Source organism: Danio rerio, chromosome 8 (assembly GCF_049306965.1).
Source record: "Danio rerio strain Tuebingen ecotype United States chromosome 8, GRCz12tu, whole genome shotgun sequence".
In the NCBI taxonomy this organism is placed as follows: domain Eukaryota; kingdom Metazoa; phylum Chordata; class Actinopteri; order Cypriniformes; family Danionidae; genus Danio; species Danio rerio.
In genome coordinates, this window is record NC_133183.1 from 37,051,562 (window position 1) to 37,068,862 (window position 17,301).

The 17,301-nt window shown below is 42.9% G+C and overlaps 4 protein-coding genes across 9 annotated transcripts; all 4 read left to right on the top strand.

Annotated features, from left to right (window-relative positions):
* The first annotated feature begins 237 nt into the window (after positions 1-237).
* On the top strand, positions 238-2,634 carry LOC141375740 (E3 ubiquitin-protein ligase RBBP6-like). Of its 2 annotated transcripts, XM_073910676.1 has the most exons (5): positions 238-1,196; positions 1,390-1,486; positions 1,590-1,665; positions 2,140-2,279; positions 2,375-2,634. In XM_073910676.1, the coding sequence occupies exons 1-5, from the start codon at positions 1,037-1,039 to the stop codon at positions 2,547-2,549; spliced, it is 648 nt and encodes a 215-aa protein (XP_073766777.1). In that variant the 5' UTR covers positions 238-1,036; the 3' UTR covers positions 2,550-2,634. The 2 variants fall into 2 exon arrangements, with proteins under 2 accessions (XP_073766777.1, XP_073766778.1); XM_073910677.1 differs by lacking the exons at positions 238-1,196; positions 1,390-1,486; positions 1,590-1,665 and adding an exon at positions 1,906-2,037 and having other exon boundaries at positions 2,375-2,628.
* A 2,361-nt stretch (positions 2,635-4,995) lies between these two features.
* Positions 4,996-7,408, top strand: LOC141375673 (E3 ubiquitin-protein ligase RBBP6-like). 2 transcript variants are annotated; one of them, XM_073910504.1, is made up of 7 exons: positions 5,020-5,970; positions 6,164-6,260; positions 6,364-6,439; positions 6,586-6,674; positions 6,751-6,811; positions 6,914-7,053; positions 7,149-7,408. In XM_073910504.1, the coding sequence occupies exons 1-7, from the start codon at positions 5,811-5,813 to the stop codon at positions 7,321-7,323; spliced, it is 798 nt and encodes a 265-aa protein (XP_073766605.1). In that variant the 5' UTR covers positions 5,020-5,810; the 3' UTR covers positions 7,324-7,408. The 2 variants fall into 2 exon arrangements, with proteins under 2 accessions (XP_073766606.1, XP_073766605.1); XM_073910505.1 differs by lacking the exon at positions 6,751-6,811 and having other exon boundaries at positions 4,996-5,970.
* Positions 7,409-9,773: 2,365 nt separating this feature from the next.
* On the top strand, positions 9,774-12,186 carry LOC141375669 (E3 ubiquitin-protein ligase RBBP6-like). 2 transcript variants are annotated; one of them, XM_073910495.1, is made up of 7 exons: positions 9,798-10,748; positions 10,942-11,038; positions 11,142-11,217; positions 11,364-11,452; positions 11,529-11,589; positions 11,692-11,831; positions 11,927-12,186. In XM_073910495.1, the coding sequence occupies exons 1-7, from the start codon at positions 10,589-10,591 to the stop codon at positions 12,099-12,101; spliced, it is 798 nt and encodes a 265-aa protein (XP_073766596.1). In that variant the 5' UTR covers positions 9,798-10,588; the 3' UTR covers positions 12,102-12,186. The 2 variants fall into 2 exon arrangements, with proteins under 2 accessions (XP_073766597.1, XP_073766596.1); XM_073910496.1 differs by lacking the exon at positions 11,529-11,589 and having other exon boundaries at positions 9,774-10,748.
* Positions 12,187-14,531: 2,345 nt separating this feature from the next.
* Positions 14,532-16,942, top strand: LOC141375682 (E3 ubiquitin-protein ligase RBBP6-like). Of its 3 annotated transcripts, none has more exons than XM_073910528.1 (7): positions 14,556-15,506; positions 15,700-15,796; positions 15,900-15,975; positions 16,122-16,210; positions 16,287-16,347; positions 16,450-16,589; positions 16,685-16,942. In XM_073910528.1, the coding sequence occupies exons 1-7, from the start codon at positions 15,347-15,349 to the stop codon at positions 16,857-16,859; spliced, it is 798 nt and encodes a 265-aa protein (XP_073766629.1). In that variant the 5' UTR covers positions 14,556-15,346; the 3' UTR covers positions 16,860-16,942. The 3 variants fall into 3 exon arrangements, with proteins under 3 accessions (XP_073766630.1, XP_073766629.1, XP_073766631.1); XM_073910530.1 differs by having other exon boundaries at positions 15,136-15,604; XM_073910529.1 differs by lacking the exon at positions 16,287-16,347 and having other exon boundaries at positions 14,532-15,506.
* Positions 16,943-17,301: the final 359 nt, after the last annotated feature.

Consider the following 17,301-nt stretch of genomic DNA (forward strand, 5'->3'; position numbering starts at 1 on the left):
GGTAAATGGTCAAGGTGGGGATCAGTGAAAAAAACTGCACTAGGCATATCAGCAACGCCCCCTGAGTCTTTTAAAGGCAAAACATAGTGGGGACCGGGCGATCGGTCCCCACTATGTTTTTGGTCCCCACTTTGTGAGTGTGCTATCATGCTGAGGTCCCCACCATGTAATAAAAACAAACAAACAAACACACACACACACACACACACACACACATATATATATATATATATATATATATCCATGGGCCACTGTAAAGTAATATGGTTCTGTCATAACGTTTTGAATGAAAATCTGCATTTGGATAAGACACCTTTAGTATAGTTTTGATTTTAAGGCATAATAAAGATCAAATGCAAGTACGAGTGGATTTACATTGAAAATTTCAAACGCATCAAGAAAACCATGCGCTAAGGAAATTTCAAACCATTTGGAACGCACAGAGACGAGCTTTTGTGCAAAAATGAACTTAAAGGTGCCTTTAAAAAAGTGTCAAAGTACTTTTGAAAACAAAAAAGCAAACCCCCAATAGGTGGCAGCAAGAGGCCGCTTTATTTGAGTAAAGCATTGAACGATTCATTCAGCCAAAGAAGCCAATAGGATGAACGGACAGTTGAATCAATCCCTGAATCATCGACTCACCCGAGTCTTCTTGGCGAAGGCCTGAATCGTTCGTGCAGGGAAACGTCGCTGTGTATTATTCAGAGATGGCCAACTGTTCTGCTGTTTATTTTATTATACTCATCGCAATGATTTTACTACTACTATCAATAAAATTAATATTAATAATGATAATATTGCCGGAAGTTGTACAGCGCATGCGTCACGTGTTCATCATCAGCATCCATGACAACCGTCCTGTGGGTGTTGTTTGAATCTCGCTGTGTCGATTGGCATCTGATCTCTGCGTCCTCCGTGACAATTTTTCCAGATTATCGATATTATTGATCGTTGGATACGTCGATTGATCGCCTGCTGTTCCCATCACTCAGGTTTGACCCTTTTTATTACGCTGTGCTTTGTGTTTGTGTTCAGTATGTCTTGTGTTCACTACAGGTTCCAGAGTCGACTCACCTACGACTCGCTCCAGTTTGAAGGCCTCAACATCAGCGCGGGGGAGCTGAAGCGGCAGATCATGAGGAGCAAGAGGCTGAAGTTCTGCCAGCTGAAGATCAGCAACGCCCAGACTGATGAAGGTGAGTTGAGGAAAAGACACTTCAACTGTTCTACGCTAACATTAGATGCGTTACATCAGACACTTCTGGAAGCTGTAAGGTGGTGCTGATGCTGACATGTAGGGATGTTTTGGCTGTTTTAAAAGGCTAATGGCTCTCAAAGTATACCGTGCTCCATAATTATGTGCTGATTCTGATTTTATTTTGCTGTCAGAATACACAGATGATGCTCTCATCCCTAAAAACACGTCGGTCATCATCAGACGGATCCCTGCGGCGGGACTGAAGTCCTCAAACAGAAGATTTGTTGGGTAAGTGCTGTGAAATGAGCACACGCGTCCTCTGTTAGATGTTATATGAAGACTCCTGGTCTGTCCCTGGTGTTTTAGTCACACAAGCTCCTTTGTTTTGCAGACATCAAGCTGGACGCTGGCGTGAACCTTCACCTAGAGCTGATCCTTCACTCCTCTCACTGGAGCAGTTGTTGAAGGTATTGAACAAATGAATAGCACAATAGCAAAACGCAATGTAAAGCACACAATATACGCACACGCACTCAGCTTCTTAGGGAGATTTGAGATTGTTTGAAGGGTTGAGGGTGAAAAAGATTCAAATGTGCAAATGCCTGTGAAAAAGACTGAGAATCTGGCTGAGGCAAAGGCGTCAGAGGAGGACAAGCTGAAAGCGGTGATGTACCAGTCCAGCCTGTGCTACTACTCCAGCAGGTGAGCGTTCAGACACTGACAGGTTTGCTTTGTGAGAGATGTCTGAGCTGATTCTCATGGTTCTGATGTTCACTAGTGAGGCCATGAGGCTGCTTGGGATCCCGGGACACCACATTAGGCACTGCCCCACTAATGTGGTAACTGGGTTTTCCAAGCTCACGGTTGCTGTGAACTTGAGCTCTTGTCCTCATCAGTCAGATTGTTTGCTCAGAGTTTGACTGTCACTCCTCAATTCACAGGGCAGCCGCTCCGCGCCGCACAAGCGCATCCGGAAGAGCACAGGGATTCCCCGCAGCTTCCTGTTGGAGGTGGACGACCCAGACCGAAAGGGAGTCATGATAGACGGCAGCGGCCGATATGTCATTCCCATCATAGACGCGTGAGTAAACTGTACTTGGCATAGCCGCATGTTCTAGTGTTTGTCCAAATCTCACATGATGTCTGCTTGTGTGTGTTTGCGCTCGATTTGTTCAGTGAGGCCTATGCTGCTGAGAAGAGAAAGAGGCCGTCCTTCTCCTGCCAGACCGAGCCTTTGCCCTCCTCGTCCTCAGCAGGTGCGGCATCTTCGGTCCGGGACGCCGGAGGGAAACGGTCCCGCTCCCCATCTTCACCAGAGACGCGCGGCGACCAGAAGAGACCACGTCGCTGAGAGACCTTCATCCAAGAGACCTGGAGCCGACATGTAAATATTGTACATAGTTTATTAATAAAAGATAATAAAGATTATAGCCGCATGAACTGTGTGGACTGGTTAACCTTCACTCCAGCAGTGCAACACACACATACACACACACACACACACACACACACGAATGAATTCATAAACACAATATCATGAAGTTTTGCTTTAATTTAGGAAAAGAGAAACTCTTCTGGGCTAAAATCTGATGGGTTTTTTTCAGCGTTCTTACTTCAGTCTTTAATGTCAGGTGATCCTTCAAATGTCAGTGTAAAGTGTTGAGTACACTATTAGTGCTCAGTCGTGTTTTTCATAGTTACCAGTGCCGATGGAGTTTTTTGAAGCGTCATATTCTGCTGGAAACGTTTCATTTGAATGGTAATGTCCCATAAGCGGAGGTCTTGTGAGTAACTTCACAAGTCGGTCAAAGTCTACACCGGTGACAAGCTCATCTACTCCCAGAACCTGCTACTCTCTACCTACACGCTGTCAGCTGATGTTTCAAAACCTCAACACTCGCATACAGAACAGCCTCAGCGTCTGCACCACTTATCGGCACTAGCTGCAAGTCTACACCCCCTCTGTCCAGAAGTGAGCACAGCCTCTTGGTACCATCCCAGCAAGCATTTTTTTGGGGTGTTTAAAGGTGCCAACTGACCATCAAAAGTAAAAATGACTCATTTTATCTCATCCCAACAGGGAAACCACCAACAATAAAGAATGAGTTACTATCTGGTGTCATGGCTTTGCAATTAAAACAAGTTTAGTTATAATGGAGGTCATTGGGGGCAAAAACAGCCACTTGAACAATATGAACAATACATAAGGGTTAAAAGTCTAATAGACGGCTTGGTTAAAACCAGGCTAAATCTAGGCTGTCAGTGAGTGTGCACCCCTAACCCCGCCTCTCACAGTGACCTCACTAGCTCCGCTGAGTGCTTTGTGTCTCAGATTGCATGCAAGTCTGCAGCCAGATACTGCTGGAAGCTAGTCATCAAATACACAGGAACGAATGACTACACGTGTCAATCTGTCTATTAAACTATCTAATCTGTCTAGTCAGTCTTTTATTATCTTTTATATGCAAAAATATTCATTCATAAAAACATATGTATATATGAACACTGGGTCAAATAGGGTCCGTGCATTTTAAATCTAATAACAAAAATAACCCAATGTTGGTTTTGTCCATATTTAAATGAACGTGTGTAAACGCACGCTTTGATCAAACCTTTTATTCCCCTTGATGATATTGTGCTTTTTTTTCCCCTCAATGCCCTCCAAAGTTTCAATGTTTGGCCGTGTCTGCCATATCTGTTTTGTTTAAAAAAAAAAAAGGAAAAAAAAGGAATGCATCGGTTCCTGCATGTAGAATTCAGAAATCTCATGGCATTGAAAGAAAACTGGCAGCAGTTGAGTGCCGAGGTCAAAGGTCAGATGAGCAGGCATCACACCTGATAAACACCTGGGGCAACTGTACAGTAAAAAAAAAAAAAAACAACAAGATTAAGAAATATTGCTTTAATTTGAGAGAGACAAAAAAAACTCTTCCGTGTTAAAATTTGATGTTCCTCCAGCGTTCTTACGTCAGTCTTTAATGTCAGGTGATCCTTCAAATGTCAGTGTAAATTGTTGAGTGTACCATTAGTGCTCAGTCGTGTTTTTCATAGTTACCAGTGCCGATGGAGTTTTTTTTTTTAGAGCGTCATATTCTGCTGGAAAAGTTTCATTTTAATGGTAATATGCCATGAGCGGAGGTGTATGAGTAACTTCACAAGTTGACCATAGTCTAGAGCGATGACATGCTCATCTACTCCCAGAACCTGGCAGAACGAAATGTTGCAGCTCGTCCGGTCTTCAATGATGAGCCCAAAAGAGGCCACTTCACAGAGCCGGCCCAAGGCTTAAGAGAACTGAGAGGCAGGACAAGATGGCGGGCTGGACTTGGTTAACTTTAGATTTTACACAAATCTCATTGTTTTGTTTTTCACCTAAAATAGTAATTAAAACATCCAAGATGTGTTTTGCCTCATCAAAATGTGGAATTTGATCAGCAAACTACTCATTCTAAGACAACTATGCCTTGGGCTAAATGACTTGGCTTCAAGTACGATGCCACACGATTCAGAAATGAAGGTACAGACTGCACAAACAGATAAACGACATGATGCATCTCATTTCACCACAACTAAAGGCAGCGACAAAAAAAAAGTCAAGCTCTCACGATGATGACATTTCTCATGCAACCCTTTAGCAAGCCTACATAGTATTTATGCCTAAAAGTCACTGCATGGGTAAATAAGAAACAAGCAACACACACACACACACATATATATATATATATATATATATATATATATATATATATATATATATATATATATATATATATATATATATATATATATATATATATATATATATATATATATATATCCATGGGCCACTGTAAAGTAATATGGTTCTGTCATAACGTTTTGAATGAAAATCTGCATTTGGATAAGACACCTTTAGTATAGTTTTGATTTTAAGGCATAATAAAGATCAAATGCAAGTACGAGTGGATTTACATTGAAAATTTCAAACGCATCAAGAAAACCATGTGCTAAGGAAATTTCAAACCATTTGGAACGCACAGAGACGAGCTTTTGTGCAAAAATGAACTTAAAGGTGCCTTTAAAAAAGTGTCAAAGTACTTTTGAAAACAAAAAAGCAAACCCCCAATAGGTGGCAGCAAGAGGCCGCTTTATTTGAGTAAAGCATTGAACGATTCATTCAGCCAAAGAAGCCAATAGGATGAACGGACAGTTGAATCAATCCCTGAATCATCGACTCACCCGAGTCTTCTTGGCGAAGGCCTGAATCGTTCGTGCAGGGAAACGTCGCTGTGTATTATTCAGAGATGGCCAACTGTTCTGCTGTTTATTTTATTATACTTATCGCAATGATTTTACTACTACTATCAATAAAATTAATATTAGTAATGATAATATTGCCGGAAGTTGTACAGCGCATGCGTCACGTGTTCATCATCAGCATCCATGACAACCGTCCTGTGGGTGTTGTTTGAATCTCGCTGTGTCGATTGGCATCTGATCTCTGCGTCCTCCGTGACAATTTTTCCAGATTATCGATATTATTGATCGTTGGATACGTCGATTGATCGCCTGCTGTTCCCATCACTCAGGTTTGACCCTTTTTATTACGCTGTGCTTTGTGTTTGTGTTCAGTATGTCTTGTGTTCACTACAGGTTCCAGAGTCGACTCACCTACGACTCGCTCCAGTTTGAAGGCCTCAACATCAGCGCGGGGGAGCTGAAGCGGCAGATCATGAGGAGCAAGAGGCTGAAGTTCTGCCAGCTGAAGATCAGCAACGCCCAGACTGATGAAGGTGAGTTGAGGAAAAGACACTTCAACTGTTCTACGCTAACATTAGATGCGTTACATCAGACACTTCTGGAAGCTGTAAGGTGGTGCTGATGCTGACATGTAGGGATGTTTTGGCTGTTTTAAAAGGCTAATGGCTCTCAAAGTATACCGTGCTCCATAATTATGTGCTGATTCTGATTTTATTTTGCTGTCAGAATACACAGATGATGCTCTCATCCCTAAAAACACGTCGGTCATCATCAGACGGATCCCTGCGGCGGGACTGAAGTCCTCAAACAGAAGATTTGTTGGGTAAGTGCTGTGAAATGAGCACACGCGTCCTCTGTTAGATGTTATATGAAGACTCCTGGTCTGTCCCTGGTGTTTTAGTCACACAAGCTCCTTTGTTTTGCAGACATCAAGCTGGACGCTGGCGTGAACCTTCACCTAGAGCTGATCCTTCACTCCTCTCACTGGAGCAGTTGTTGAAGGTATTGAACAAATGAATAGCACAATAGCAAAACGCAATGTAAAGCACACAATATACGCACACGCACTCAGCTTCTTAGGGAGATTTGAGATTGTTTGAAGGGTTGAGGGTGAAAAAGATTCAAATGTGCAAATGCCTGTGAAACAGACTGAGAATCTGGCTGAGGCAAAGGCGTCAGAGGAGGACAAGCTGAAAGCGGTGATGTACCAGTCCAGCCTGTGCTACTACTCCAGCAGGTGAGCGTTCAGACACTGACAGGTTTGCTTTGTGAGAGATGTCTGAGCTGATTCTCATGGTTCTGATGTTCACTAGTGAGGCCATGAGGCTGCTTGGGATCCCGGGACACCACATTAGGCACTGCCCCACTAATGTGGTAACTGGGTTTTCCAAGCTCACGGTTGCTGTGAACTTGAGCTCTTGTCCTCATCAGTCAGATTGTTTGCTCAGAGTTTGACTGTCACTCCTCAATTCACAGGGCAGCCGCTCCGCGCCGCACAAGCGCATCCGGAAGAGCACAGGGATTCCCCGCAGCTTCCTGTTGGAGGTGGACGACCCAGACCGAAAGGGAGTCATGATAGACGGCAGCGGCCGATACGTCATTCCCATCATAGACGCGTGAGTAAACTGTACTTGGCATAGCCGCATGTTCTAGTGTTTGTCCAAATCTCACATGATGTCTGCTTGTGTGTGTTTGCGCTCGATCTGTTCAGTGAGGCCTATGCTGCTGAGAAGAGAAAGAGGCCGTCCTTCTCCTGCCAGACCGAGCCTTTGCCCTCCTCGTCCTCAGCAGGTGCGGCATCTTCGGTCCGGGACGCCGGAGGGAAACGGTCCCGCTCCCCATCTTCACCAGAGACGCGCGGCGACCAGAAGAGACCACGTCGCTGAGAGACCTTCATCCAAGAGACCTGGAGCCGACGTGTAAATATTGTACATAGTTTATTAATAAAAGATAATAAAGATTATAGCCGCATGAACTGTGTGGACTGGTTAACCTTCACTCCAGCAGTGCAACACACACATACACACACACACACACACACACACACGAATGAATTCATAAACACAATATCATGAAGTTTTGCTTTAATTTAGGAAAAGAGAAACTCTTCTGGGCTAAAATCTGATGGGTTTTTTTCAGCGTTCTTACTTCAGTCTTTAATGTCAGGTGATCCTTCAAATGTCAGTGTAAAGTGTTGAGTACACTATTAGTGCTCAGTCGTGTTTTTCATAGTTACCAGTGCCGATGGAGTTTTTTGAAGCGTCATATTCTGCTGGAAACGTTTCATTTGAATGGTAATGTCCCATAAGCGGAGGTCTTGTGAGTAACTTCACAAGTCGGTCAAAGTCTACACCGGTGACAAGCTCATCTACTCCCAGAACCTGCTACTCTCTACCTACACGCTGTCAGCTGATGTTTCAAAACCTCAACACTCGCATACAGAACAGCCTCAGCGTCTGCACCACTTATCGGCACTAGCTGCAAGTCTACACCCCCTCTGTCCAGAAGTGAGCACAGCCTCTTGGTACCATCCCAGCAAGCATTTTTTTGGGGTGTTTAAAGGTGCCAACTGACCATCAAAAGTAAAAATGACTCATTTTATCTCATCCCAACAGGGAAACCACCAACAATAAAGAATGAGTTACTATCTGGTGTCATGGCTTTGCAATTAAAACAAGTTTAGTTATAATGGAGGTCATTGGGGGCAAAAACAGCCACTTGAACAATATGAACAATACATAAGGGTTAAAAGTCTAATAGACGGCTTGGTTAAAACCAGGCTAAATCTAGGCTGTCAGTGAGTGTGCACCCCTAACCCCGCCTCTCACAGTGACCTCACTAGCTCCGCTGAGTGCTTTGTGTCTCAGATTGCATGCAAGTCTGCAGCCAGATACTGCTGGAAGCTAGTCATCAAATACACAGGAACGAATGACTACACGTGTCAATCTGTCTATTAAACTATCTAATCTGTCTAGTCAGTCTTTTATTATCTTTTATATGCAAAAATATTCATTCATAAAAACATATGTATATATGAACACTGGGTCAAATAGGGTCCGTGCATTTTAAATCTAATAACAAAAATAACCCAATGTTGGTTTTGTCCATATTTAAATGAACGTGTGTAAACGCACGCTTTGATCAAACCTTTTATTCCCCTTGATGATATTGTGCTTTTTTTTCCCCTCAATGCCCTCCAAAGTTTCAATGTTTGGCCGTGTCTGCCATATCTGTTTTGTTTAAAAAAAAAAAAGGAAAAAAAAGGAATGCATCGGTTCCTGCATGTAGAATTCAGAAATCTCATGGCATTGAAAGAAAACTGGCAGCAGTTGAGTGCCGAGGTCAAAGGTCAGATGAGCAGGCATCACACCTGATAAACACCTGGGGCAACTGTACAGTAAAAAAAAAAAAAAACAACAAGATTAAGAAATATTGCTTTAATTTGAGAGAGACAAAAAAAACTCTTCCGTGTTAAAATTTGATGTTCCTCCAGCGTTCTTACGTCAGTCTTTAATGTCAGGTGATCCTTCAAATGTCAGTGTAAATTGTTGAGTGTACCATTAGTGCTCAGTCGTGTTTTTCATAGTTACCAGTGCCGATGGAGTTTTTTTTTTTAGAGCGTCATATTCTGCTGGAAAAGTTTCATTTTAATGGTAATATGCCATGAGCGGAGGTGTATGAGTAACTTCACAAGTTGACCATAGTCTAGAGCGATGACATGCTCATCTACTCCCAGAACCTGGCAGAACGAAATGTTGCAGCTCGTCCGGTCTTCAATGATGAGCCCAAAAGAGGCCACTTCACAGAGCCGGCCCAAGGCTTAAGAGAACTGAGAGGCAGGACAAGATGGCGGGCTGGACTTGGTTAACTTTAGATTTTACACAAATCTCATTGTTTTGTTTTTCACCTAAAATAGTAATTAAAACATCCAAGATGTGTTTTGCCTCATCAAAATGTGGAATTTGATCAGCAAACTACTCATTCTAAGACAACTATGCCTTGGGCTAAATGACTTGGCTTCAAGTACGATGCCACACGATTCAGAAATGAAGGTACAGACTGCACAAACAGATAAACGACATGATGCATCTCATTTCACCACAACTAAAGGCAGCGACAAAAAAAAAGTCAAGCTCTCACGATGATGACATTTCTCATGCAACCCTTTAGCAAGCCTACATAGTATTTATGCCTAAAAGTCACTGCATGGGTAAATAAGAAACAAGCAACACACACACACACACATATATATATATATATATATATATATATATATATATATATATATATATATATATATATATATATATATATATATATATATATATATATATATATATATATATATATATATATCCATGGGCCACTGTAAAGTAATATGGTTCTGTCATAACGTTTTGAATGAAAATCTGCATTTGGATAAGACACCTTTAGTATAGTTTTGATTTTAAGGCATAATAAAGATCAAATGCAAGTACGAGTGGATTTACATTGAAAATTTCAAACGCATCAAGAAAACCATGTGCTAAGGAAATTTCAAACCATTTGGAACGCACAGAGACGAGCTTTTGTGCAAAAATGAACTTAAAGGTGCCTTTAAAAAAGTGTCAAAGTACTTTTGAAAACAAAAAAGCAAACCCCCAATAGGTGGCAGCAAGAGGCCGCTTTATTTGAGTAAAGCATTGAACGATTCATTCAGCCAAAGAAGCCAATAGGATGAACGGACAGTTGAATCAATCCCTGAATCATCGACTCACCCGAGTCTTCTTGGCGAAGGCCTGAATCGTTCGTGCAGGGAAACGTCGCTGTGTATTATTCAGAGATGGCCAACTGTTCTGCTGTTTATTTTATTATACTTATCGCAATGATTTTACTACTACTATCAATAAAATTAATATTAGTAATGATAATATTGCCGGAAGTTGTACAGCGCATGCGTCACGTGTTCATCATCAGCATCCATGACAACCGTCCTGTGGGTGTTGTTTGAATCTCGCTGTGTCGATTGGCATCTGATCTCTGCGTCCTCCGTGACAATTTTTCCAGATTATCGATATTATTGATCGTTGGATACGTCGATTGATCGCCTGCTGTTCCCATCACTCAGGTTTGACCCTTTTTATTACGCTGTGCTTTGTGTTTGTGTTCAGTATGTCTTGTGTTCACTACAGGTTCCAGAGTCGACTCACCTACGACTCGCTCCAGTTTGAAGGCCTCAACATCAGCGCGGGGGAGCTGAAGCGGCAGATCATGAGGAGCAAGAGGCTGAAGTTCTGCCAGCTGAAGATCAGCAACGCCCAGACTGATGAAGGTGAGTTGAGGAAAAGACACTTCAACTGTTCTACGCTAACATTAGATGCGTTACATCAGACACTTCTGGAAGCTGTAAGGTGGTGCTGATGCTGACATGTAGGGATGTTTTGGCTGTTTTAAAAGGCTAATGGCTCTCAAAGTATACCGTGCTCCATAATTATGTGCTGATTCTGATTTTATTTTGCTGTCAGAATACACAGATGATGCTCTCATCCCTAAAAACACGTCGGTCATCATCAGACGGATCCCTGCGGCGGGACTGAAGTCCTCAAACAGAAGATTTGTTGGGTAAGTGCTGTGAAATGAGCACACGCGTCCTCTGTTAGATGTTATATGAAGACTCCTGGTCTGTCCCTGGTGTTTTAGTCACACAAGCTCCTTTGTTTTGCAGACATCAAGCTGGACGCTGGCGTGAACCTTCACCTAGAGCTGATCCTTCACTCCTCTCACTGGAGCAGTTGTTGAAGGTATTGAACAAATGAATAGCACAATAGCAAAACGCAATGTAAAGCACACAATATACGCACACGCACTCAGCTTCTTAGGGAGATTTGAGATTGTTTGAAGGGTTGAGGGTGAAAAAGATTCAAATGTGCAAATGCCTGTGAAACAGACTGAGAATCTGGCTGAGGCAAAGGCGTCAGAGGAGGACAAGCTGAAAGCGGTGATGTACCAGTCCAGCCTGTGCTACTACTCCAGCAGGTGAGCGTTCAGACACTGACAGGTTTGCTTTGTGAGAGATGTCTGAGCTGATTCTCATGGTTCTGATGTTCACTAGTGAGGCCATGAGGCTGCTTGGGATCCCGGGACACCACATTAGGCACTGCCCCACTAATGTGGTAACTGGGTTTTCCAAGCTCACGGTTGCTGTGAACTTGAGCTCTTGTCCTCATCAGTCAGATTGTTTGCTCAGAGTTTGACTGTCACTCCTCAATTCACAGGGCAGCCGCTCCGCGCCGCACAAGCGCATCCGGAAGAGCACAGGGATTCCCCGCAGCTTCCTGTTGGAGGTGGACGACCCAGACCGAAAGGGAGTCATGATAGACGGCAGCGGCCGATACGTCATTCCCATCATAGACGCGTGAGTAAACTGTACTTGGCATAGCCGCATGTTCTAGTGTTTGTCCAAATCTCACATGATGTCTGCTTGTGTGTGTTTGCGCTCGATCTGTTCAGTGAGGCCTATGCTGCTGAGAAGAGAAAGAGGCCGTCCTTCTCCTGCCAGACCGAGCCTTTGCCCTCCTCGTCCTCAGCAGGTGCGGCATCTTCGGTCCGGGACGCCGGAGGGAAACGGTCCCGCTCCCCATCTTCACCAGAGACGCGCGGCGACCAGAAGAGACCACGTCGCTGAGAGACCTTCATCCAAGAGACCTGGAGCCGACGTGTAAATATTGTACATAGTTTATTAATAAAAGATAATAAAGATTATAGCCGCATGAACTGTGTGGACTGGTTAACCTTCACTCCAGCAGTGCAACACACACATACACACACACACACACACACACACACGAATGAATTCATAAACACAATATCATGAAGTTTTGCTTTAATTTAGGAAAAGAGAAACTCTTCTGGGCTAAAATCTGATGGGTTTTTTTCAGCGTTCTTACTTCAGTCTTTAATGTCAGGTGATCCTTCAAATGTCAGTGTAAAGTGTTGAGTACACTATTAGTGCTCAGTCGTGTTTTTCATAGTTACCAGTGCCGATGGAGTTTTTTGAAGCGTCATATTCTGCTGGAAACGTTTCATTTGAATGGTAATGTCCCATAAGCGGAGGTCTTGTGAGTAACTTCACAAGTCGGTCAAAGTCTACACCGGTGACAAGCTCATCTACTCCCAGAACCTGCTACTCTCTACCTACACGCTGTCAGCTGATGTTTCAAAACCTCAACACTCGCATACAGAACAGCCTCAGCGTCTGCACCACTTATCGGCACTAGCTGCAAGTCTACACCCCCTCTGTCCAGAAGTGAGCACAGCCTCTTGGTACCATCCCAGCAAGCATTTTTTTGGGGTGTTTAAAGGTGCCAACTGACCATCAAAAGTAAAAATGACTCATTTTATCTCATCCCAACAGGGAAACCACCAACAATAAAGAATGAGTTACTATCTGGTGTCATGGCTTTGCAATTAAAACAAGTTTAGTTATAATGGAGGTCATTGGGGGCAAAAACAGCCACTTGAACAATATGAACAATACATAAGGGTTAAAAGTCTAATAGACGGCTTGGTTAAAACCAGGCTAAATCTAGGCTGTCAGTGAGTGTGCACCCCTAACCCCGCCTCTCACAGTGACCTCACTAGCTCCGCTGAGTGCTTTGTGTCTCAGATTGCATGCAAGTCTGCAGCCAGATACTGCTGGAAGCTAGTCATCAAATACACAGGAACGAATGACTACACGTGTCAATCTGTCTATTAAACTATCTAATCTGTCTAGTCAGTCTTTTATTATCTTTTATATGCAAAAATATTCATTCATAAAAACATATGTATATATGAACACTGGGTCAAATAGGGTCCGTGCATTTTAAATCTAATAACAAAAATAACCCAATGTTGGTTTTGTCCATATTTAAATGAACGTGTGTAAACGCACGCTTTGATCAAACCTTTTATTCCCCTTGATGATATTGTGCTTTTTTTTCCCCTCAATGCCCTCCAAAGTTTCAATGTTTGGCCGTGTCTGCCATATCTGTTTTGTTTAAAAAAAAAAAAGGAAAAAAAAGGAATGCATCGGTTCCTGCATGTAGAATTCAGAAATCTCATGGCATTGAAAGAAAACTGGCAGCAGTTGAGTGCCGAGGTCAAAGGTCAGATGAGCAGGCATCACACCTGATAAACACCTGGGGCAACTGTACAGTAAAAAAAAAAAAAAACAACAAGATTAAGAAATATTGCTTTAATTTGAGAGAGACAAAAAAAACTCTTCCGTGTTAAAATTTGATGTTCCTCCAGCGTTCTTACGTCAGTCTTTAATGTCAGGTGATCCTTCAAATGTCAGTGTAAATTGTTGAGTGTACCATTAGTGCTCAGTCGTGTTTTTCATAGTTACCAGTGCCGATGGAGTTTTTTTTTTTAGAGCGTCATATTCTGCTGGAAAAGTTTCATTTTAATGGTAATATGCCATGAGCGGAGGTGTATGAGTAACTTCACAAGTTGACCATAGTCTAGAGCGATGACATGCTCATCTACTCCCAGAACCTGGCAGAACGAAATGTTGCAGCTCGTCCGGTCTTCAATGATGAGCCCAAAAGAGGCCACTTCACAGAGCCGGCCCAAGGCTTAAGAGAACTGAGAGGCAGGACAAGATGGCGGGCTGGACTTGGTTAACTTTAGATTTTACACAAATCTCATTGTTTTGTTTTTCACCTAAAATAGTAATTAAAACATCCAAGATGTGTTTTGCCTCATCAAAATGTGGAATTTGATCAGCAAACTACTCATTCTAAGACAACTATGCCTTGGGCTAAATGACTTGGCTTCAAGTACGATGCCACACGATTCAGAAATGAAGGTACAGACTGCACAAACAGATAAACGACATGATGCATCTCATTTCACCACAACTAAAGGCAGCGACAAAAAAAAAGTCAAGCTCTCACGATGATGACATTTCTCATGCAACCCTTTAGCAAGCCTACATAGTATTTATGCCTAAAAGTCACTGCATGGGTAAATAAGAAACAAGCAACACACACACACACACATATATATATATATATATATATATATATATATATATATATATATATATATATATATATATATATATATATATATATATATATATATATATATCCATGGGCCACTGTAAAGTAATATGGTTCTGTCATAACGTTTTGAATGAAAATCTGCATTTGGATAAGACACCTTTAGTATAGTTTTGATTTTAAGGCATAATAAAGATCAAATGCAAGTACGAGTGGATTTACATTGAAAATTTCAAACGCATCAAGAAAACCATGTGCTAAGGAAATTTCAAACCATTTGGAACGCACAGAGACGAGCTTTTGTGCAAAAATGAACTTAAAGGTGCCTTTAAAAAAGTGTCAAAGTACTTTTGAAAACAAAAAAGCAAACCCCCAATAGGTGGCAGCAAGAGGCCGCTTTATTTGAGTAAAGCATTGAACGATTCATTCAGCCAAAGAAGCCAATAGGATGAACGGACAGTTGAATCAATCCCTGAATCATCGACTCACCCGAGTCTTCTTGGCGAAGGCCTGAATCGTTCGTGCAGGGAAACGTCGCTGTGTATTATTCAGAGATGGCCAACTGTTCTGCTGTTTATTTTATTATACTTATCGCAATGATTTTACTACTACTATCAATAAAATTAATATTAGTAATGATAATATTGCCGGAAGTTGTACAGCGCATGCGTCACGTGTTCATCATCAGCATCCATGACAACCGTCCTGTGGGTGTTGTTTGAATCTCGCTGTGTCGATTGGCATCTGATCTCTGCGTCCTCCGTGACAATTTTTCCAGATTATCGATATTATTGATCGTTGGATACGTCGATTGATCGCCTGCTGTTCCCATCACTCAGGTTTGACCCTTTTTATTACGCTGTGCTTTGTGTTTGTGTTCAGTATGTCTTGTGTTCACTACAGGTTCCAGAGTCGACTCACCTACGACTCGCTCCAGTTTGAAGGCCTCAACATCAGCGCGGGGGAGCTGAAGCGGCAGATCATGAGGAGCAAGAGGCTGAAGTTCTGCCAGCTGAAGATCAGCAACGCCCAGACTGATGAAGGTGAGTTGAGGAAAAGACACTTCAACTGTTCTACGCTAACATTAGATGCGTTACATCAGACACTTCTGGAAGCTGTAAGGTGGTGCTGATGCTGACATGTAGGGATGTTTTGGCTGTTTTAAAAGGCTAATGGCTCTCAAAGTATACCGTGCTCCATAATTATGTGCTGATTCTGATTTTATTTTGCTGTCAGAATACACAGATGATGCTCTCATCCCTAAAAACACGTCGGTCATCATCAGACGGATCCCTGCGGCGGGACTGAAGTCCTCAAACAGAAGATTTGTTGGGTAAGTGCTGTGAAATGAGCACACGCGTCCTCTGTTAGATGTTATATGAAGACTCCTGGTCTGTCCCTGGTGTTTTAGTCACACAAGCTCCTTTGTTTTGCAGACATCAAGCTGGACGCTGGCGTGAACCTTCACCTAGAGCTGATCCTTCACTCCTCTCACTGGAGCAGTTGTTGAAGGTATTGAACAAATGAATAGCACAATAGCAAAACGCAATGTAAAGCACACAATATACGCACACGCACTCAGCTTCTTAGGGAGATTTGAGATTGTTTGAAGGGTTGAGGGTGAAAAAGATTCAAATGTGCAAATGCCTGTGAAACAGACTGAGAATCTGGCTGAGGCAAAGGCGTCAGAGGAGGACAAGCTGAAAGCGGTGATGTACCAGTCCAGCCTGTGCTACTACTCCAGCAGGTGAGCGTTCAGACACTGACAGGTTTGCTTTGTGAGAGATGTCTGAGCTGATTCTCATGGTTCTGATGTTCACTAGTGAGGCCATGAGGCTGCTTGGGATCCCGGGACACCACATTAGGCACTGCCCCACTAATGTGGTAACTGGGTTTTCCAAGCTCACGGTTGCTGTGAACTTGAGCTCTTGTCCTCATCAGTCAGATTGTTTGCTCAGAGTTTGACTGTCACTCCTCAATTCACAGGGCAGCCGCTCCGCGCCGCACAAGCGCATCCGGAAGAGCACAGGGATTCCCCGCAGCTTCCTGTTGGAGGTGGACGACCCAGACCGAAAGGGAGTCATGATAGACGGCAGCGGCCGATACGTCATTCCCATCATAGACGCGTGAGTAAACTGTACTTGGCATAGCCGCATGTTCTAGTGTTTGTCCAAATCTCACATGATGTCTGCTTGTGTGTGTTTGCGCTCGATCTGTTCAGTGAGGCCTATGCTGCTGAGAAGAGAAAGAGGCCGTCCTTCTCCTGCCAGACCGAGCCTTTGCCCTCCTCGTCCTCAGCAGGTGCGGCATCTTCGGTCCGGGACGCCGGAGGGAAACGGTCCCGCTCCCCATCTTCACCAGAGACGCGCGGCGACCAGAAGAGACCACGTCGCTGAGAGACCTTCATCCAAGAGACCTGGAGCCGACGTGTAAATATTGTACATAGTTTATTAATAAAAGATAATAAAGATTATAGCCGCATGAACTGTGTGGACTGGTTAACCTTCACTCCAGCAGTGCAACACACACACACACACACACACACACACACACACACACACGAATGAATTCATAAACACAATATCATGATGTTTTGCTTTAATTTAGGAAAAGAGAAACTCTTCTGGGCTAAAATCTGATGGGTTTTTTCAGCGTTCTTACTTCAGTCTTTAATGTCAGGTGATCCTTCAAATGTCAGTGTAAAGTGTTGAGTACACTATTAGTGCTCAGTCGTGTTTTTCTTTTTTTTTTTTTTTTTATAACTTTTTATTTGTAGTAGCAATAAACACAGTACAATGATACCACTTAAGAGAAAACATTTCCCACTGCTTAACATTT

What these genes read in the sequence shown, in the direction of transcription:
- LOC141375682 (XM_073910528.1), top strand. Translation starts at nt 15,347, where the DNA reads ATGTCTTGTGTTCACTACAGGTTCCAGAGTCGACTCACCTACGACTCG. An exon ending in CAACGCCCAGACTGATGAAG is followed by an intron (nt 15,507 to 15,699) that starts GTGAGTTGAGGA and finishes TTTTGCTGTCAG; the next exon opens with AATACACAGATGATGCTCTC. An exon ending in GGCACTGCCCCACTAATGTG is followed by an intron (nt 16,348 to 16,449) that starts GTAACTGGGTTT and finishes CTCAATTCACAG; the next exon opens with GGCAGCCGCTCCGCGCCGCA.
- LOC141375669 (XM_073910495.1), top strand. Translation starts at nt 10,589, where the DNA reads ATGTCTTGTGTTCACTACAGGTTCCAGAGTCGACTCACCTACGACTCG. An exon ending in CAACGCCCAGACTGATGAAG is followed by an intron (nt 10,749 to 10,941) that starts GTGAGTTGAGGA and finishes TTTTGCTGTCAG; the next exon opens with AATACACAGATGATGCTCTC. An exon ending in GGCACTGCCCCACTAATGTG is followed by an intron (nt 11,590 to 11,691) that starts GTAACTGGGTTT and finishes CTCAATTCACAG; the next exon opens with GGCAGCCGCTCCGCGCCGCA.
- LOC141375740 (XM_073910676.1), top strand. Translation starts at nt 1,037, where the DNA reads ATGTCTTGTGTTCACTACAGGTTCCAGAGTCGACTCACCTACGACTCG. An exon ending in CACTGGAGCAGTTGTTGAAG is followed by an intron (nt 1,666 to 2,139) that starts GTATTGAACAAA and finishes CTCAATTCACAG; the next exon opens with GGCAGCCGCTCCGCGCCGCA. An exon ending in GTCATTCCCATCATAGACGC is followed by an intron (nt 2,280 to 2,374) that starts GTGAGTAAACTG and finishes CGATTTGTTCAG; the next exon opens with TGAGGCCTATGCTGCTGAGA.
- LOC141375673 (XM_073910504.1), top strand. Translation starts at nt 5,811, where the DNA reads ATGTCTTGTGTTCACTACAGGTTCCAGAGTCGACTCACCTACGACTCG. An exon ending in TCAAACAGAAGATTTGTTGG is followed by an intron (nt 6,261 to 6,363) that starts GTAAGTGCTGTG and finishes TTTGTTTTGCAG; the next exon opens with ACATCAAGCTGGACGCTGGC. An exon ending in CTGTGCTACTACTCCAGCAG is followed by an intron (nt 6,675 to 6,750) that starts GTGAGCGTTCAG and finishes GATGTTCACTAG; the next exon opens with TGAGGCCATGAGGCTGCTTG.